At 41.3% G+C, this 20,099-nt stretch overlaps 1 protein-coding gene across 1 annotated transcript in view; it reads left to right on the top strand.

Annotated features, from left to right (window-relative positions):
* Window positions 1–2,025: 2,025 nt before the first annotated feature.
* The window catches only part of DIPK1A (divergent protein kinase domain 1A), a 122,578-nt gene continuing 104,504 nt past the window's right edge, over window positions 2,026–20,099 (top strand). Inside the window, exon 1 of the mRNA XM_032634488.1 lies at window positions 2,026–2,161. Coding sequence (XP_032490379.1) covers window positions 2,108–2,161 — 54 coding nt within the window. The 5' untranslated portion in view covers window positions 2,026–2,107. The remainder of the gene's footprint in view (window positions 2,162–20,099) is intronic.

The raw sequence follows: 20,099 nt of genomic DNA, 5'->3' as shown, positions 1-20,099 counted from the left end.
AGGTCCATCCACGTCTCTACAAATGACCCAATTTTGTTCCTTTTTATGGCTGAGTAATATTCCACTGTATATATGTACCACATCTTCTTTAACCATTCATCTGTCGATGGGCATTTAGGCTGCTTCCATGATCTGGCTATTCTAAATAGTGCTGCAGTGACCACTGGGGTGCATGTGTCTTTCTGAATTATGGTTTTCTCTGGGTATATGCCCACTAGTGGGATTGCTGGGTCATATGGTAATTCTATTTTTAGTTTTTTAAGGAACCTCCATACTGTTCTCCATAGTGGCTGTATCAATTTACATTCCCACCAACAGTGCAAGAGGGCTCCCTCTTCTCCACACCCTCTCCAGCATTTGTTGTTTGTAGATTTTCTGATGATACCCATTCTAACTGGTGGGAGGTGATACCTCATTGTAGTTTTGATTTGCGTTTCTCTAATAATTAGTGATGCTGAGCAGCTTTTCATGTTCTTCTTGGCCATCTGTATGTCTTCTTTGGAGAAATGTCTATGTAGGTCTTCTGCTCAGTTTTGGATTGGGTTGTTTTTTGAATATTGAGCTGCATGAGCTGTTTATATATTTTGGAGATTAATCCTTTGTCCATTGATTCGTTTGCAAATATTTTCTCCCAATATGAGGGTTGTCTTTTCATCTTCTTTATGGTTTCCTTTGCTGTGCAAAAGCTTTTAAGTTTCATTAAGTCCCATTTATTTTTGTTTTCATTTCTATTACTCTAGAAGGTGGATCAAAAAAATCTTGCTGTGATTTATGTCAAAGAGTGGTCTTCCTATGTTTTCCTCTGAGTTTTATACATGGTAATAAAATACCACACAGGTTTTAAACCTGTGTCTGTGCTTGGACTGGGGGAGGGGGCGGACAAGAAAGCATCTCTTCATAAACGGAAAGCACTAGAACAAAGCTTAGGTAAAAACCACAGTAATAGTAAATGTTTGCTTCTGGGGAAACCTCTTGTCAGAGCAACAGGCCCAAATGAGTTCTAAGTGGCCACCTAAACTTTGTTGGTGTCACGTGAAAAGGTGGTATACCGGGTAAAAAGAAGCAAAAACATATCTTCCTCCATTACAAGTTACTAGGATCAACAGCTGTTCTCCCGCTAGGGTGGCTGTTTTTTCCCTTATTTGGACTTCACTGTCAAAAGAAAGACACCACACCCTGTGTTATGTAGCCTTAACTGAGTAGCTATGCCACGTCCCAGGTCTCCTGTCTTCAGTACTGTATTTAATTCAGTAATATTTTTCTTTTTTCTTTTGACTCAGGGTTCCTGGGTGGGGCCAGGAAAACTCTGAAGCTGTCTGAAAACAATACAGACCTAAAAGGTCAGACTTTCTAAAAAGTACTCAGGAAAAAAGTTGAAGGCCGTTAGAGAACTGTATTTGGCGGGCACGTTGACTTCAGCAGAGGGGAGCCCCGTCTGCGTTCGCTCAGGGGATGCGCCCGCCGGCGCCTCCCGCGGCCAAACGGACCACCGTGCTCCAAGGAGAAAAAGCCGGTCCCCCGGGAAGGAGCCCCAAGCTTCCCTTGAATTTCCACGCAACCCGCCCAGACACGTCCGGCCTGAAGGAGCAGAGTCCAAAGGGAGCGTCAGACCCTCCGGGCGGGGTGGGGACGCGCAGCGTTGGGAGCGGGAAGCCGGGAACAGGCACTCAGGTCGGCGGCGTCTGAGCGCTGGGCTCTCCCGTCCGCGGGGCGCAAGCCCTCACCCGGCTCAACCAGCCCCTCCTGGCGCCGAGCGTGCGACACCCCCTCTTCCGCGGCGCCCCACCCCTCCTCCGCACGCCTCCCCTTTAAGCGCGAGGCGCAGTTGGATTTGTGTCGGCCGAGGCGAGGCGCGACTCCCCTTTATGCCGGAGACGGCGGCAGCTCTGACAGCCGCGGCAGCCCGGCGAGCAGAGCAGGAGGCCGGGCCTCGGGCAGCCGGCTGCAGTCACCGCAGCAGGGCCGGGGGAAGCGCGGCGCGCGCCGCCGCGGGGGCGGAGGAGTGGGCGGGCCCGGCCGAGCTGGGGGCGGGGGAAGGCGGGGAACCGGGTCGCCAGCGCTCGGGTCCGCCTCTGACTGCGGCGCGGCGGGGCGATGTGTGATTACCATGGCGAGGAGTCTCTGTCCGGGGGCCTGGCTAAGGAAACCCTGTTACCTCCAGGTAGGCCGGCGGCGAGCCCGCCGCGCGCCCTCTCTCTGCGCGGGACTCGCCCGCCTCCCTCCTCCCTCCCTGGGTCCGGCGCCCGCCCGAACCCCGCTGCCCCCTGCCGTCCGGCACCTGGCGACGCGCCCTCCCCCGCCGCCCTGGCGCCGCAGCCCCAGCCGCTGTCCCGCCGCCCCCCGCATGTCGGCCGCCCCGGGCTCGCCCTCGCGCCCCTCTTATCCCGAGAGCTCCGGGACGTGACCCGGGTGCGACCCTACGCCCCTCGCGTTCGGGGCTCCGCAGTCTGGGCTCGGGACGTGCCGCCGTCTTCTCCCTGGGCCGGTGCTCTCCTCCCCCCTCCGTGGTGGGCCCCTCAGGGCGGCTGTTCTCGACTCTGTCCTGAGTCTTCAGTAGGTGGTAGGAAAGGTGGTGTGTCATTCCTCCATATTTTAGAAAATTATGGTAATTTGTCACGTCAGTGTTTTTCCCAAACCCTGGAGAAGCGGCATGTGCCTCGGGCTGAACCCCTTGGTTCGGTCTCTCCGTCACACCCGTGATTTAAATGGGAGGTAGGGCTCCGAAGCCCAAGCGAGGCGGATGGATGTTTGCGTTTTAAAAGGAAGGGGACAGTGTCTTGGCCGATCTCAGATACCCCAACAATGCAAACGTAATTTTCAGTCATGTCATGTGTACTGTTGGCGTGTTAATTTTTCATGATTTCCCGTTCCACCCTCTGTTTCGCTGCCAGTCTGTCTTCGAACCCTACTACTGTCTTCATGTACTGTTGGTCACCAGGGGGACCTAGTAGACACCGTGAGTAGCTGAGCGCAAATCCATCACCCCAGTGGAAAAGCAACTACAAATCAATGCCTCGCGTGGGTCTGCAGTGTTGTCTGCATTCAGAGGACAGTATTCCTTTACCGCTTACCTTAAAAGGCTTAAAGCTATTGATAGATTATTTTAGGATGGGAATTCATGCTCAGCTGGTGCTTTTATCAATTATTTTAAAAGTTGAGAAGAAAGCGTCATGGGGCAAGTAAATCTTACATTTTTGTTTGGAAATAGCATGTGTGAATCATTACTCTGCAATGAGTGATGTACTGCAAGTTGGAAGCATGATTGACAGACCATGATATGAAGAGTACAGAAGTAAAACGGAACGTTCTGAGTCTTTGTAGCAGCTCTACCAGTAGTAACTGTGCCTTGAGTAACAGTAGAGCAACCCAGTCTAGAATTCAACCCAGGCCAGATACCTCTTTGTAACCCTTTATGTAAGAGAAAAACAAAAAATCTTTCCAGACTCTGTACTCAAAATAAGTTTATTGAGATATTTTAAATGTTTTTTCTTAACTAAAACTGTCTATTTATTTATTTGATTTCGTGGCAGACTTTTAGACTGTGACTCATTTGGTTCTCAGTGTTCTCCACAGGTGTGGTTGTGACTTTTTTTGGCACCATAGTACAAGAGCTTTCAGATTGGCTGAGTTAAGATTAGTTTTACAAATAGTTATGCTTCTGTTAATGGGAAACATTTGGTGTTTCTGCCTTCCTGAATGTGTGCATCATTATCTATTACCAAATTAAGGTAAATGCAGGTTTTAAGTATTTCAAAAGAATTTGGGGGCATAGTGGTATTTTAGTAGGCTATTTCTATATAAAATAATGATTAAGTAGAAATCTTTTTTGATTATAGTATTATATTTGAGATAAATAAATTTAAAACTTGGGAGCCGGGTACGCTGGTGTTTTAAACATTGTCTTGGTATTAGTATTTATTCTCTTTATGAATTTCTTTATGAATTTTCTTGTTAGTTGTCCCTCACCATACTGTTTCAATTTAACCAGCTTTAAAAAAAAGCCCTTCAGGTTACTCGTGTCATGCCTTCTGTTCTCTATTGCCTAAAAGCCTCACCTTATGTTTTTAATACTTCCTCTACCATTAGGTGCTTCAACCTTGAAATTGTTTTAGGTGAAGCTAAAATAAAATATTTTAATCTAAGACTGTTATACAGCTAGCTATTCAGTTTCTCAGCCACTGAAAGTTGAATTAACATATGTAGTACTCTTATTTTTATATTTTTATTGTTTTCTTTTTCTTGAGAATAAAATCATGTTCCTTTGGGAACAGCATGAGGCTTGAGGCATTAGGACAGAGCTGAGTTTTGTTCATTTGTGCATCTGGTTCATTATGCCCTTGAAAAAATTTCACAACTTTTCAGTTCTATAGTTTCCACATCATGAAGTGGAGAGTGTAGTTCTTAGCTGAGTAATCACATGAACGTAGTGAGGATTATCTAGAGGAAGTTAAATCTATTTTGTGACACCTTTACTACATTTTTTAATAGAAAAGCATATGAACTTAAATGGTAAATACATATAGGTAAATATGTTAAATTCCTTCAACCAAAGGTCCCTGACTTTCTACCATCCCCCTTTTTATTTATTGAGTATTTATTTATCTGGGGGCATGATATGACTTAATTTTATTGACTCCATTATTTACTTAATAAATATTTGTTGGATGCCTCTCACATGCCAGAAACTGTGAGGTGGTAGAGATTCTAAAGGAGCTAAACGGAACACCTTTGTGGTTTTCATACAGCTTAAAGTCTAGTCAGGGAGACAAACATTAATAAAATAATCTTAGAAATATATAGTGACATGAGGTATCACCTCACACTGGTCAGAATGGCCATCATCAAAAAATGCACATACAATAAATGCTGGAGGGGGTGTGGAGAAAAGGGAACCCACTTTCAGTGTTGGGAATATAAATTGATACAGTCACTATGGAGAACAGTATGAAAGTTCCTTAAAAAACTAATTATAGAACTACCATATGACCCAGAAATTCCACTACTGGGCATATACCCAGAGAAAACCATAATTCAAAAAGACACATGCACCCCAATGTTCATAGCAGCACTATTTACAATAGCCAGGACATGGAAACAACCTAAATGCCCATCAACAGAGGAGTGGATAAAGAAGATGTGGTATATAGATACACTGGAGTATTACTCAGCCATAAAAAGGAACGAAATTGGGTCATTTGTAGAGATGTGGCTGGGCCTAGAGAGTGTCATACAAAGTGAAGTAAGTCAGAAAGAGAAAAATATCATATTTTAACACATATACGTGGAATCTAGAAAAATGGTATAGATGACCTTATTTGCAAAGCAGAAATAGAGACACAGATGTAGAGAACAAATGTCTGGATACCAAGGGGGAAAGGGGGGTGGTGGGAGGAATTGGGAGACAGGGATGACATATATACACCACTGATACTATGTATAAAATAGACAACTGAGTGGAACATACTGTATAGCACAGGGAACTCTACTTAATGCACTGTGGTGTCCTAAATGGGAGGGAAATCCAAAAGGGAGGGGATATATGTATATGTATGGCTGGTTCATTTTGCTGTGCAGTAGAAGCTAACACAACATTGTAAAGCAACTAGACTCCAATAAAAATTAATTTAGGGCTTCCCTGTTGGCGCAATGGTTAAGAATCTGCCTGCCAATGCTGGGGACACGGGTTCGAGCCCTGGTCCGGGAAGATCCCACATGCTGCAGAGCAACTAAGCCCGTGCGCCACAACTACTGAGCCAGCGCTCTAGAGCCCACAAACCACAACTAGTGAGCCCGTGTACCAAACTACTGAAGCCCGCACGCCTAGAGCCCATGCTCCACACAAGAGAAGCCACCGCAATGAGAAGCCTGTGCACCTCAACAAAGAGTAGCCCCCACTCACTGCAACTAGAGAAAGCCCACGTGCAGCAACGAAGATCCAACACAGCCAAAAATAAGTAAATAAAATAAATAAATTAAAAAAAATTAACTTAAAAAAAGAAATATATAGTGACAACAGTAAGTGTTACGGAGGAAAAGTGAAGGAATGAAAGACTGCCTGAGAGGAACAGAACAGTTTCTCTCTTTTAAAAAGTATTTTACTATGGAAATTTTTATACGTACATAAAGCAGAAAAGAATAATGAACTCTCATGTACCTTATCACCCTCAACAATTATCAGTATTTTGTTTCATCTCCCCTCCCCCATGTCCTCTTTCCAACTAAAGTATTTTGAAGCAAATTTCAGGTATCACATCATTTCGTCCAAATACCTCAGTATGAATTTCTAACAGATAAGGATGTCTTTAGACATAATACCATTATCACGCCTAACAAAATTAATAACAGTTCCTTATTTTCTCTCACTGTCCTCCTAGATATGCATTACCCTGAGAGGACTGACTAAATTCAATTTGCCATGGGGTGGGTTTACTATGATTTGAGAGGGTCTCTTGGTAAAAACAAAACAAAAACCTCTCCACTTACCAGCTTGTTCCTACCAGAAGTTCTTTCCAGGGAAACTAATTCTCATTTCAGGTTTTGGGAGAATGTCTTAGAAAATGTCTGGTTTAATTAACATTTTCATGTAAATGTAATATTTTAATTTAAAGTGAGGCAGTAATTAGTCAACAGATATAAAAGGTCTTATTTTCTTTGGAACTAGGAGGAGGAGTGAAGAGTATTGAATGTCAAAGATAGGGGGAAGAGATGAAGGGCCCAGCAAGAAGAGAGGGAAGTTGCAGACACCAGCTTTGTATACTTGCCGTTTTGCTGTTCATCTTCAAGTGGGTGGAATCAAAAAGTAGTTTTGTCTTGAGGTGTTCGGGCCTTAGGGCTTGCAAGTTCCTCTTCCTACTGCAATTTACAGGGGAAAAAATTTAAGCAATTAACTTAATTATAAAGGAGCTTCGTTCTCAGTATTTCTTTAATCCAGATATCACTGTGATGATTGATAATGTTTCTAGAAACCGTAGTATTATGCAATTATGATAAGTTTTCAGCTATAATATGGCTTAAATAGGCATTTATGGACTAATGTGGGGACCTAAGTACTTTTTGTAGTTTTGTTTGTATAGCAAAAGAGATTCTACTGCTTGTGAAGAAAAGAACTGATATGGTGTGTCCATGTAGTAGAATATTATTCAACAATAAAGAAGAATGAAGAATTGATACGTGCTATAACATGTATGAACCTTGAAAACACTGTATGAAAGAAGCCACTCACAAAAGATCACATATTCTGTGGTTCCATTTATATGAAGTGTCCAGAAAAGGCATATCTGTAAAGACAGAAAGTAGATTAGTTGTTGCCTAGGGCTGGGAGGGTTGGGGGGAAATGGATATGAGGTTTCTTTTTGTGGTAATGGAAGTGTTCTAAAATTGATGCTTTGCACAACTCTGAATATACTAAGAACCATTGAATTGTATACTTTAAATGAATAAACTGTACGGTTGTGAATTATATCTCAATAAAGCTGTAAAAAAAAAAAAGAAAAGAAACTGAGTTTATCCCATTCATGTGGTCCTTCTTTCTGCCTCTTGTAGATTCCACTAATGCCAGCTTTTTGGTGCAGGGAGTACTTCATCCAGAGGACTGGTGCAGGCACACTGTTTGCCTTTGCAGCCTCTCTGTGAGCCAGGAGGGATTGTGATATCCCACAAGCATTTACCTGAGCAACAAGCAGCTCACGGCCAGGCAGTATTCTCAGAGCATACTAACTTGCGGTTCTGCCCTTCCTAGCTATTTTGTTGAAAACTTACCTGGGAAATAGTACTTCCTGGACTAGCTAAATGTTGTGGCACGTTGAACGGAGTAGAATCCTGCCGATGAGAACAGAATCTGTAGGTGTTAACCAGTTTGGACCATTTTTAGGCAGTGTTTTTCTTCCACACACCATTGTGATGATACTCCTTGTGGCCTGCATGGTGACCCAGAATGACACCTGCGTTTGTCTGTTTTTAGCATCATGTTTTCTACAAATTAGGATCCACTTTGTTTGGTGTTTACTCAGTCTGAGTGGGACTGATAACACAGCAACCCTATAATTCATTGGTTTTACTTTTTAATACCTTCTCCCTTCTCACTGTCATTAAGTCCTGGAAGAATGAAAGTTAAGACAATTTAAGCTAATTCTCTATACTTAGATTAGACACATTTTCCATTCCAGTTATTCTGCCTGCATGCCCTGTTACATATAAAAAGCTGGCCAAACTCTAATGGAATTTGAAGTCTGAGATTCTTGGGTACTTCTGAAGGTTTTTCAAGTCCTTTAAATCACAAAAGTTTTAGATTTCTTAAGGCATCCTCGACTAACAGTTTCAATATGTGTTCAGTAGGGCTGTCATGAATGGATGGATAGATGGCATGTTCTAATCTGGGTGTTGGCACTTGTTTAACATTTCTGATACTTGCCTGGCTCTTTGACTTACATTAGTACTAGTCTTCAAATATGACTACTGTAGATAGTTTGGTTCTTTATGACTTCATGTGGATATTTTGCAGGATTTAGTGCCAGATAGGGTTACTGGTACAGATTAGCTGGTAATAGTGACAATGTTGACAAATATGGTAGTAAGACTAATACAGCTTTTTGCTCATTTTCAGCTCACAGGATTATTCTAAATCTAAGGAGAGTAAGAGCAAGTAGTTGTTTCCTATTCTCCAAAGGGAGAAGGACTATAAGTAGCATGGTTTAATAATATAGGTTTATTATACCTGCTGTTCAGAGCTACACTTTTGCCTTTGCCTGAAACTAAATCTGCAGAATGATGATTAGCTTTCTGAGACTTGTGAATACACAGGGAGCATCTGTATCCCATAATGTCTTAAAATCAAGCATAGAATTATAATGCAGCCTTTTGGTATTACCATAAGTTGCTTTTCTACCCCTGTTAGAAACTCAAAAGAAATGGTGAATTCTCAGGCAGATTTCATCCTCACACACTTTCAGGCTGTAGCATATAGTAAAAAGGTTTCTTCATTGTCATCTTCCCAGTGCCTCAGTTTTTCATCTTAATGTTGTTTTGTATTCTTTATAGAAGTTTTCTTTTTTTAGAGGTTTTCATCTAATGTTTTCATTTTTTAGTTACTTTGAAAAACAATACTATACTATTCTGTTAAATACCATCTTTTTACATTGATTGAAAAGATAAATGTCTCACATTCTTAACATCTATTTCTAGATGTTCAAATATTTTGTGAATAATTTTCCTTTAAAACCCTTTAATCTAGAAAGTATATGAGTTTAGAAAAACCAGGATACTGTAAAATGAGCATGTTTTAAAAACCCAAAATATTAGTGGATGAATTTTTCTTTAGAAATAGTAGGGGATTTTTTTGATGACTATTTAATGAAATTAAATAATTATCTTTTTAGGTATGATCATGATGTTGTGGGTATGTTTTTTCTCTCTTTTGTTTTGTTTTTTATTGTGGCCAAAACACACAGTATAAAGTTTACCATCTTAACCATTTTTAAGTGTGCAGTACAGGACTGTTAATATATGCACATTTTTGGCAACAGATCTGTAGAACTTTTTCATCTGAACAGAGTTTCAACTGAAACTCTGTACCCATTGCACAACTCCTCATTTTCCCCTCCTCACCAGCCTGGTGACCACATTCTATTATACTTTCTGTTTCCATGTGTTTGACTTCTTTAGATAACTCATGTAAGTAGAATCATGCAGTATTTTTTTTTTTTTTTTTTTTTTTTTTTTGCGGTACGTGGGCCTCTCACTGTTGTGGCCTCTCCCATTGTGGAGCACAGGCTCCGGACGCGCAGGCTCAGCGGCCATGGCTCACGGGACCAGCCGCTCCGCGGCATGTGGGATCTTCCCCGACCGGGGCATGAACCCGTGTCCCCTGCATCGGCAGGCGGACTCTCAACCACTGCGCCACCAGGGAAGACCCATGCAGTATTTTTTTAAAATTTTTATTATTGTTTATTTTATTTATTTATTTTTGGCCGAGTTGGGTCTTTGTTGCTGTGCACGGGCTTTCTCTAGTTGCGGTGAGCGGGCTTCTCATTGTGGTGGCTTCTCTTGTTGCAGAGCACGGGCTCTACGCGTGTGGGCTACAGCAGTTGTGGCTCATGGGCTCTAGAGCACAGGCTCAGTAGTTGTGGCGCATGGGCTTAGTTGCTCCACAGCATGTGGGATCTTCCCAGACCAGGGCTCGAACCCGTGTCCCCTGCATTGGCAGGCGGATTCTTAACCACTGTGCAAACAGGGAAGCCCTGAAGTCAGTGATTAAAGAAAGTATTGTTAGTTTCCCAATGGTCCTATAACAAATTGCCATAGATTTAGCAGCTTAAGAAAACACACATTTATTTGTACCCGTATCTCACACTTCTGAAGGTTAGAAGTCCCAAGACGGTATGGCCCAGCTGGTTATCTGCTCCAGGTTTCATAAGGTTGAAAATCAAGGCATCAGTAGGGTTGAGTTTCTTTCTGGAGCTCTGGGAATGAATTGATTTCCAGGCTCTTTCAGATTGTTTTCAGAATTCAGTTCCATGCTGTAGTAGGACTAAAGGCTCCATTTCCTTGCTGGCTGTTGGCTGGGGGTTGTTCTCAGCTTCTAGAGACTGCCTCCATTTCTGGGTTCATGGCTTCTTTTCTCCATCTTCAAAGCCAGTAACAGTGGGTGGAGTCCTTCGAATGTTACTCTTCTGCCTCCGCCTTTTACTACCTTTCTCTGCCTCATCTCTCTGACTCCTTCCTCTTCTGCTTTTAAGGGTTCATATGATTACATTGGGTCCACCTGCATAATCCAAGATAACATCTCTAGTTTAAGTCTCTTCACAGCAGCATCTAGATTAGTGTTTGATTAAATAACCAGGGAGTGGGAATGTTGGGAGACAGCTTTAGAATTCTGTCTACCCCAGAAAGAATACAACTGAAAATTCTGACAGTTTAAAAAAATCAATCATTTCCTAAAATATTTTGGTTTTTCCCCCATTACTATTAGGTTTTTAAGATATTGCCAAAGAAGAGATTTTATAAGAGTTATTATTATATTTATCATTCCAGCAGTTACTATGAGAGGAATCTTGCATACTTATTAAAGGAAGGAGAATACAAATAAATAGCTGCTGAACAACCACATGTGGTGATACTTGTTTTTACAATAGATACTATTCTTAAGTCTTTTGTATACTTGTACAAACTGAAGTAAAAGTGGAAAAGTATCACTTTATGAACTCTAAGAAAAGGTTCTTTAAAATGTAACCTATTTCTTTCTGTTTATTACTGTAATTAACTAACATTGTTGTTCTTTACCCCTTAAAGAAGACAATGCTTGGTTTTGTTTTAATGTGCCAGCTTGTAAGATTTTTCAGTCACACCTGATCCAGTAGAACTAAATTCGTATCCAGTGAAGGCAGAGCCTGTTTATTACCCTGGTCTTGTCCTTTATCCTGAGCTTAGTACTCAGGATGTGCAAAATGATACAGTATAGTACACATATTTTTACATATATTCAAAAATATTCTGTAATGACTCTGAGATATTGAACTCCAATAGCTCACGCTAAGCACACACTGCTGCCTCTTTCACATTCTTACTCTCTACTGTTACCACCAGCACCATCATATCATCCTCATCATTGTCATTATAATTGAGGCTCTTGCCACCCCCATTTCTTCCAATCTGCCAACCTCCTCTGGCTTCCCTCTTTTCCCTATTTAGTTAGGATCACATGTTCTGTCATTTCAGCTACTCTTCTTTGCTCACTCACTACTTCCTTGCTCCTCTGACCTTCCTTTATTCTTATTCTATCCTTTATTCCACACTTTCCTTTCAATCTCATCTTCCTTTGCCCCCTGCTTTCCTCAGGACTCCAAGCTTCTCTACTTCTCACTTTGTAGTCTCCTTGGGTAATTGCATCTCTTCACATGGCTTACACTACAACCCAAATACTAATGGGTCTCAACTCTATCACCAGCCCAAACCTCCCCACCCAGAACTTCAGATTTGCATCTAGTTGCTTATTTGATATCTACCTCTAGATAGCACTTCGTATTCAACATGTCCAAAGCTGAAGTCCTGCCCCCAAATTGCTTCTTTCCCTATTTCAGTTAGTGATAGTCTCCAGTTACTCAAGAGATATATACCTAAGTATATATACCTAAGTATACCTAAGTATACCTAAATATACCTAAGTCCTTCTAGACTCTCCCTGTTTCCTTACCCTCATGTTTAATCCCTCAGCAATTCCACTAGTGCATCTCCTAAATAACTTTTGATTGCATCATCTTTAAAAAAAAAATACAGTGTTATCAACTATAGGCACCATGTTTTACATTAGATCCTCAGACCTTATTCATTGTGCAGCCGTAAGGTTTTACTGGCCTTTTATTGGCCTTTCCCTATTTTTCCCACCTCCCAGCCTCCGGTAGCCATTTTTCTACTCTCTAAGACTTAGACTTTTAAAAAAATTTTTAGATTCTGCGTATAAATGATATACTATGTAATATTTTTCTGTCTGGCTTATTTCACTTAGCATAATGCCTTCAAGGTCCATCTATTTTGTTGCAAATGGTAGTATTTCCTTCTTTCTCATGGCTGAGTAGTATTCCATGGTGTATGTATATGCCACATTTTCTTTATCCATTCATCTTCCAATGGACACTTTGGACTCTTAGGTTGTTTCCATGTCTTGGCTATTGTGAATAATGCTGCAGTGACCATGGGAATGCAGCCATCTCTTTGAGATCCTGTTTTCATTTCCTTTGGTTATATACCCAGAAGTAGGAATGCTGGATCATATGGTAGTTCTATTTTTTATTCTTTGCAGAATCTCCATACTGTTTTCCATAGTGGCTGAACCAACTTACATTCCGACCAATAGTGCCTAAGAGTTCCCTTTTCTCCACATCCTGGCCAACATAGTTGTCTCTTGTCTTTTTGATATAGGCATTCTAACAGGTGTGAAGTGATAGCTCATTGCGATTTTGATCTGCATTTCTCTGATGATTAGTGATAGTGAGCACCTTTTCATGTACCTGTTGGCCGTTTGTCTCCTGCTGTCTCATTAGGCCCACTGTAATAGCCTCCAGAAGGCCCTTCCTCATTTACGCCTTTCAGATACACCCTCCACATTACTTCCAGAGCAGTCTTTCCCAAAATGCCAATCTGATCTAATCTCCCTCCCTACCAGTGAAATCCTTCAGTGGCTTACCATTGCCTTCAGTAGACTAAGCAGAGTTCTGAGCGTGGCTCTTTGTTTCTGGTCCCTTCCTATCTTGCTGTTTCATTCCTGCCAGTACCATCTCATGCACTGTTTGCTCTAGCAATTCTGAAAACCTTCCAGTTTCCCAACACACTGTGCTTGTCTCTCACATGTCAACCTGTCTACCCCACCATTTCCTCTTTACCCTAGAATGCCCTTCCCCCATTTCCTGCATCCCTCTTTACCTGGTTTATTCTCAGTTTTCTACTTGTCCTTTAGGTTTCAACTCAGAGAGGAAGTGACCTTTCAGCAATTCCTCCCTAACATCCCACATGGTATTCGTGTACCTCTTTTGTGCCCCACCCTGTGGGTACATGATATCTGGCACACACTTCTCTTACAGCACATATGATATTGAATTGTCATCAGTGATTTTCATCTCTCTCTTCTGAGCCCCAGACTATGATCTCCCTGACAGCCAAGATGTCAATTTCCTCTATCTCCTGTGCCTAGCCCAAAGCAGATGTTCAATAAATGTTCGTTGAATGACTGAATCCAGACATAGAGTTTTATGGAGTTGATCAGATTAACTAATTACTTATATGAAAGAAAATGTATATACAATAAGTAAAATAGTATAAGTGAGCTTATGATGCAAATCATAAGTCTCCCCTTCCACTTCTCCTTACCCTCAGCTTTGTTCCCAAAAGGTAGCCTCTTTGAATCACTTATCTTATTGGCTTTTCTGGTGGCTAAACCTCTAACTTCTAGAGCTGTATGTCTAAAGGGAACTGCACACACTCTGGGAGGTGCATATGATGCTGAATTTGGGTACTGGAAGAAATTATTTGAAATTGTATTTATTCTCATATACTTTTTATATCTTAAAATGTTTTTGTCAGAATAGCTGATGATTTTTTGTTTTCAGTTCATTATTATAATAAGCATCCCCCCACAATAAAAATCTATTCAAAATTATTCTTATATACTTTTAATTTCTATTACTGTGTGAGTCACAGTATACAATTAGTAAGTTAATATAATCATGATTTTATATAGAGTATAAATAAGTAAATATACATATGTTAGGGATTTGTGCTCTAAAATATTTTCCCTGAGAGGATTGTACAATAAAAAATGATTTGGGGCTGCTGCTGTAAATAATAAACTTTTACCTCTGTTTCTTGATTTATCAACGTTAGATATATCTATTGACTTTCTACTTTTAAGGAGTATTTAGCTTGCTTACACTACGGTCATCTCATTCTCTTCCAGGGTTTGTTTTAAATTTTACTTCTTCTGTTGCTTAACTTAGTAACTTCAGATAATGACAACTCTTTCTCATTTCATCCACTTTTGTTAGTCTGTCTACTCCCCCCTTTTTAAGATGGGACATTAGAACATGTTCTGTTTTTCATCTGGTTTTCCCAGTTTCTGTCAGCAACACTTTTTTTTTTTTTTTTTGTCTTTGTTGGGTCTTTATTGCTGCGTGTGGGTTTTCTCTAGTTGCAGAGAGCAGGGCCTACTCTAGCAGGACCTACTCGTTGTGGTGCATAGGCTTCTCATTGAGGTGGCTTCTCTTGTTGCGGAGCATGGGCTCTAGGTGCGCGGGCTCAGTAGTCGTGGCGCACGAGCTTAGTTGCTGCACAGCACGTGGGATCTTCCCGGAGCAGGGATCAAACCTGTGTCACCTGCATTGGCAGACGGATTCTTAACCAGTGTGCCACCAGGGAAGTCCAGCAACACTTTTACATTGTCAAAGTTGATAACTTTATATTTTATCCTGTGACAATAACCAAATCTCCAAATAAGTTGACTCTACAAGATGAAAACTATAAACAGTATTATATTATTATGACTTGTTAATTCTTCCATAAAAGGAAAAATCTCCCTTGTAAACCTGAGATCCATTGACTGCAGCATGAAATTATTTTCTCTGTGTCAGGAAAGTGGGTAGAATTAGTGGGACAAATGTCTTTTGTTATTAAGCAAATTACTGCAAGGATTTGTCCCTTTCCAGAAGCTAAACCATATTTTTGCCAATAGGGAAGAGAACATGTGATATTTGCACATTCCCTATAGAAAGTTTCTTTTTGCTTAGAAATCATGCTTGCTTGCCTTTTAATATTCCTACTAAAGAATCATGATTTAAAGCCTAGCCTTTGGGATCTGTAGTGAAGTAACAGAGTTATGATTTGAGATCACTCTGAGCCATGGTGTCTCCCCTGAGCAGTCAATATACTGTCTTTTTTGGAATGATTACCTGGTTATACTCAGCTCTAGGAAGCAGACATTTATTATGTTATCTGCCCCTCAGATCCAAGTGAACTGAGCCAGTTTTGGAGTCCTAGACCATTTGAATAATGAAAACAACTTTCATCTTTGGGGAAAGCACTGCAGGTAGAACTGGCTATCATTTGATGCCACAATTATAGAAAATAAAACAAGAGTAGAGCAGTTTTGGCCAGTCTTTCTTTTAGGGTCCTGAAATTTATGTCTTGAGACGAACCACATCAAAGTTAACTCTGGCCTAAGATGAAGGGCCTCTCTATTTTTAGTACCCTCTAAAATATCATTCTGTATTTAGTGCAGAGCCAATTTGTGTGCTGGGATTACATTTTCTACAGGGCCAGGGTCATGACCCCTTGGCTCTCAAGACTGTAAGATCAAGAACAACTACATCCCCTTTTCTCATATTCCAGTTCCTTATAATTAGGATGTGTAAGCGTGCTTCTTACTTGAAATGCAGCTTTTTGGTGACATTTGTATTTTTCTTTCTTTTTAATTTTCAAGGAGTTTCTAATTGTTTTTTGTTTTTTGGGTTTTTTTGGCATAATATGCCTTTACCATAGCCTCACTTTTTCCATATTCTCAGTTGTATTTTTTATTCTGTGGAATCCCCCTTCATGACCAAATGCTTCTCTAGGCTACTGCACAGCTGCCTTCCAAGGGTTTTCCTCTATTCTTCTATGTTGGAATCACTGTTCTTAGGATCCTGGGTCTTCCACTGTTCTGATTTATGCCATAATTTTACTGGGGTATATCTTGAAATAAGTTCTTTAGAAAGGATGTGTGGGAAGTAAACTTTCTGAGTCATGTCTAAAACTGTCTTTATTGTACCTTTGTTTGTAGTTAGGTTGGGTGCAGAATTCTGGGCTGAAAATAATTTTCTTTAAAACCATGAAGACATTGTCTTCTAACATCCTCTGTTGCTAACAAGAAGCCAGTTTGATTGTCAATCCTTGGTGGGTGACCTGTTTTTCCTGTTCAGTGTCTCCTTTTTATATTTGTTTTGGAATTCCATGAGGAAATGTATAAATGTGGGTCTTTTATCAGTTGATTGTATTGAGCACTCAGCCCTTTCAATCTTTTTTTAAAAATTTTATTTATTTATTATCTTCAGCTGCGTTGGGTCTTTGTTGCTGCACATGGGCTTTCTCTAGTTGCGGCGAGCAGGGGCTTCTCTCGTTGTGAAGCACGGGCTCTAGGTGCGTGGGCTTCATTAGCTGCGGCATGTGGGCTCAGTAGTTGTGGCTCACGGGCTCTAGAGCGCAGGCTCAGTAGTTGTGGCGAACGGGCTTAGTTGCTCCGCGGCATGTGGGATCTTCCTGGACCAGGGATCAAACCCGTGTCCCCTGCATTGGCAGGTGGATTCTTGTTTTTGTTTGTTTTTTTTGCGGTACGTGGGCTTCTTACTGTTGTGGCCTCTCCCGGACGCGCAGGCTCAGCGGCCATGGCTCACGGGCCCAGCCGCTCCGCGGCATGTGGGATCTTCCCGGACTGGGCCATGAACCTGTGTCCCCTGCATTGGCAGGTGGACTCTCAACCACTGCGCCACCAGGGAAGCCCCCAGCCCTTTCAATCTTAAGACTTGGGTGTTTCTTCAACTCCGGGGAATTCTATTAATTAATAGCTTCTCCCTTCTCTTTTTTCTGTTTCCTCTTTGGGGGGCTCTTATTAGTCAAATGTTGTACCTGTTGGATTGGCTCTTTGTATCTCTCACAGTTTCTCTATTATTTTCCATCTTTTTATCCATACACTCTCATTCTGAGTTTCTCAGTTTTATTCTCCAGCTCATCTGTTGATTTTTTTTCCTTTTCTAATCACTCTTCAAATTCTGACTTTTAAATTTAATTTAAAAGACTTGATGTCAAGTTCTTTGTTCCTCTTCTGTGTGTGTGGTTTCCTATTCCTAGTTGATATGCATGTAATATCCTCTGGAATCCTTTGATTATAGTAGTTTTTAAAAAAATATATTTTATTTTCTTATGTCCCTTAATTATATTTGTTCCCCTCAGGATTCCTTTTTCTGTATGTTTTTCTTAGCTCTTCTTTTTCATGCTGCTGGATTTTTCCATGTGCCTTGGTCATCTATTCATATTTTAGAAAGCAGGGCTGAGAAACTGGTGTGGATTTCCTCTGCTATTTGAAAAGTGGGTCTCTCTTCCTCCTATACCTATCACCTGAGTGGATGGCTGACTGTGCCCTCTGTGTAGGTGGGGTGCATTGGCTGGCCTTCTTGCTCTGGGGTGAGCCTGTGCTCAGGCCCTGGGGGCCCCGTGTCAGAGGAGTGCTTTATCCCGGGCGGACTGTACTACCATTAGAAGCCTTGGCTTTCCCCAGGTTGTTTGTTCCTTCAGCTATCTGGTTTTTCAACTGTGGGTTAATACCAGGCTGCCTGTGATCTGCATGGGGGTGGGGGAAGCAGATGGAGGTGCCAACCAGCGCAGTTCCAGGTACAGACCTTCAATTATCCCCACTGTCTTCAGCCCCACTTCTCACTCCTGCCCTCCCTCATACCTCTGGCCCAGAGCCCAGAGTCATCAGGTGTTCCAGGGCAGATTGGCTCTCTAGATTCCTTCTGGCATTCCAACAAGCAGTTTGGCTTCCAGCTTCTTTAGGTTGCTTTGTGGAGTATTCTGGGCTGTGGCTTTCTTTGCCCATCTCATCCGTCAACACAATTCAATCAGCTTTTTGAATTCTCGAAATTTGTTGGATCTTTCATCCACTGGTGAACCCCCCTACTTCCCCTTCCTCCTGATATTAAACTTTCATTGCTTCTTTTGTCTCCTTTCTTTCAGTGTGGTTTTGCAAGCTTTAAGTAGTAAACCTATATCCTCAATCTACCATCTTGAACTAAAAGTCCTGATATGAATTTTAACTATCTATCATTTGAATATTTACCTACCCTGTTTATCTTCATGGCTGCAATATCTGTTTAAGCATTGCATAATTAATGTTATTTCAGTAAAATAAGGCAAGAGAATTGGCGTAAATAACTTCAGAGGGATAAAGATATAATGGCACATTTTTTTCCCAGAAAATCTTGTATAATAGCAACAGTTTATTTTAGTAAAAAAAAGAAAAAACCTACTCAATTAAAGATTAGAGTCTTAAAATTAGCATCAATTTTGTTCCTGATTTCTATAGGTTATAGTCAACAAGGGTGTACCTGCTATGTGTCAGGTAAGCACTGGGTTTGTACCAGTGACTATGATAACTCTCTGCTGTCATAGAATTTGCATGTTTGGGGGAGGGGCACTGATGGATAGAGAATAAATGAAGTTAAAAAATAACCACACAACAAAAACATCAGGTAGCTATGTGCACAATGCAAATAATTAAAGTAGGTGAGATGATAGTGAGTGTCAAGACATCTGTGTTAGCCGGCTGGCTGGAGAACCTGAGATCTGACTAACAAGCAGGAGCCAGCCAGGCAAGAACAGGAAACTTGGTATTACCCTGAGAGAGCATATCCTTTCCTCTTTAGTCAGTGCTACCCACCCCCCTTTTGGTTTTGATCATCCTGTCCTGTAAAAGATTTTCATGTTAATGTAATGAATTGCCTAAACATTTCATCACCTTTGAAAGAGCACTTTGGAGAAATAGAAAGGCTCATGAGATAATTTACTCCCCTAGGACAGAGAAGGGATAAACAAGCCTTTTCAGTCTGTGATAGCAGAATGCTTTGGTGAATTTAAAGGCCTTAATTATTATGCTTTAAGCAACAACTTAATTTGCTTCAGTCTGATTCTTAGCTTTCAAGTGGAGTCTTCCTTTGATATATTGTGTTGCTATTTTGGTGCTTGTCATTTTGCTGTTGCACTTTTCCTCATCAAAAAGCATTTACTGGGCTTCCCTGGTGGCGCAGTGGTTAAGAATCCACCTGCCAATGCTGGGGACACGGGTTCGAGCCCTGGTCCAGGAAGATCCCCCATGCCGTGCAGCAACTAAGCCCGTGTGCCACAACTGTTGAGCCTGCACTCTAGAGCCTGCGAACCACAACTCCTGAGCCTGCAATTGGATATCCATTGGCCAAAAAAAAATAACAAATACCTTGACCTAAATCTTATATAAAAATTAACTCAAAATGGATCATGGATATAAATGGAAAATGTAAAACTATAACACTTTAAGGAAAAAAAAAAAGAAAAGCTTTGGGGCCTAGGACTAGGCAAAAAGTTCTTAGACTTGACACCAAAAGCATGTTCCATAAAAGGAAAAATTGATAAATTTTAACTCACCAAAATTAAAATCTTTGCTCTGCAATAAAACCTTGTTAAGAGGATAAAAAGACAAGCTACAGAATAGGAGAAGATTTTTTGGAGGGAGGGAGGGGGAGAAGATATTTTCAAGCCACATATCTGACAAAAGACTAGTAACTAAAATACATAAAGAACTCTTAAAACTCAACTGTTAAAAAAAACAGTCCAATTAGAAAATAGGGAAAAGACATGCACAGACATTGCACTGAAGAGGATATACAGATGGCAAATAAGCACACGAAAAGATGTTCAACTTGGGACTTCCCTGGTAGCCCAATGGGTAAGACTCTGCACTCCCAATGCAGGGGGCCCGGGTTCAATCCCTGGTCAGGGAACTAGATCCCACATGCATGCTGCAACTAAGAGCCAGCATGCCTCAACTAAAA

The sequence above is a fragment of the Phocoena sinus genome, chromosome 1 (genome assembly GCF_008692025.1).
Source record: "Phocoena sinus isolate mPhoSin1 chromosome 1, mPhoSin1.pri, whole genome shotgun sequence".
NCBI classification, from domain to species: Eukaryota; Metazoa; Chordata; class Mammalia; order Artiodactyla; family Phocoenidae; genus Phocoena; species Phocoena sinus.
This window is presented reverse-complemented; position numbering and strand designations above follow the sequence as displayed.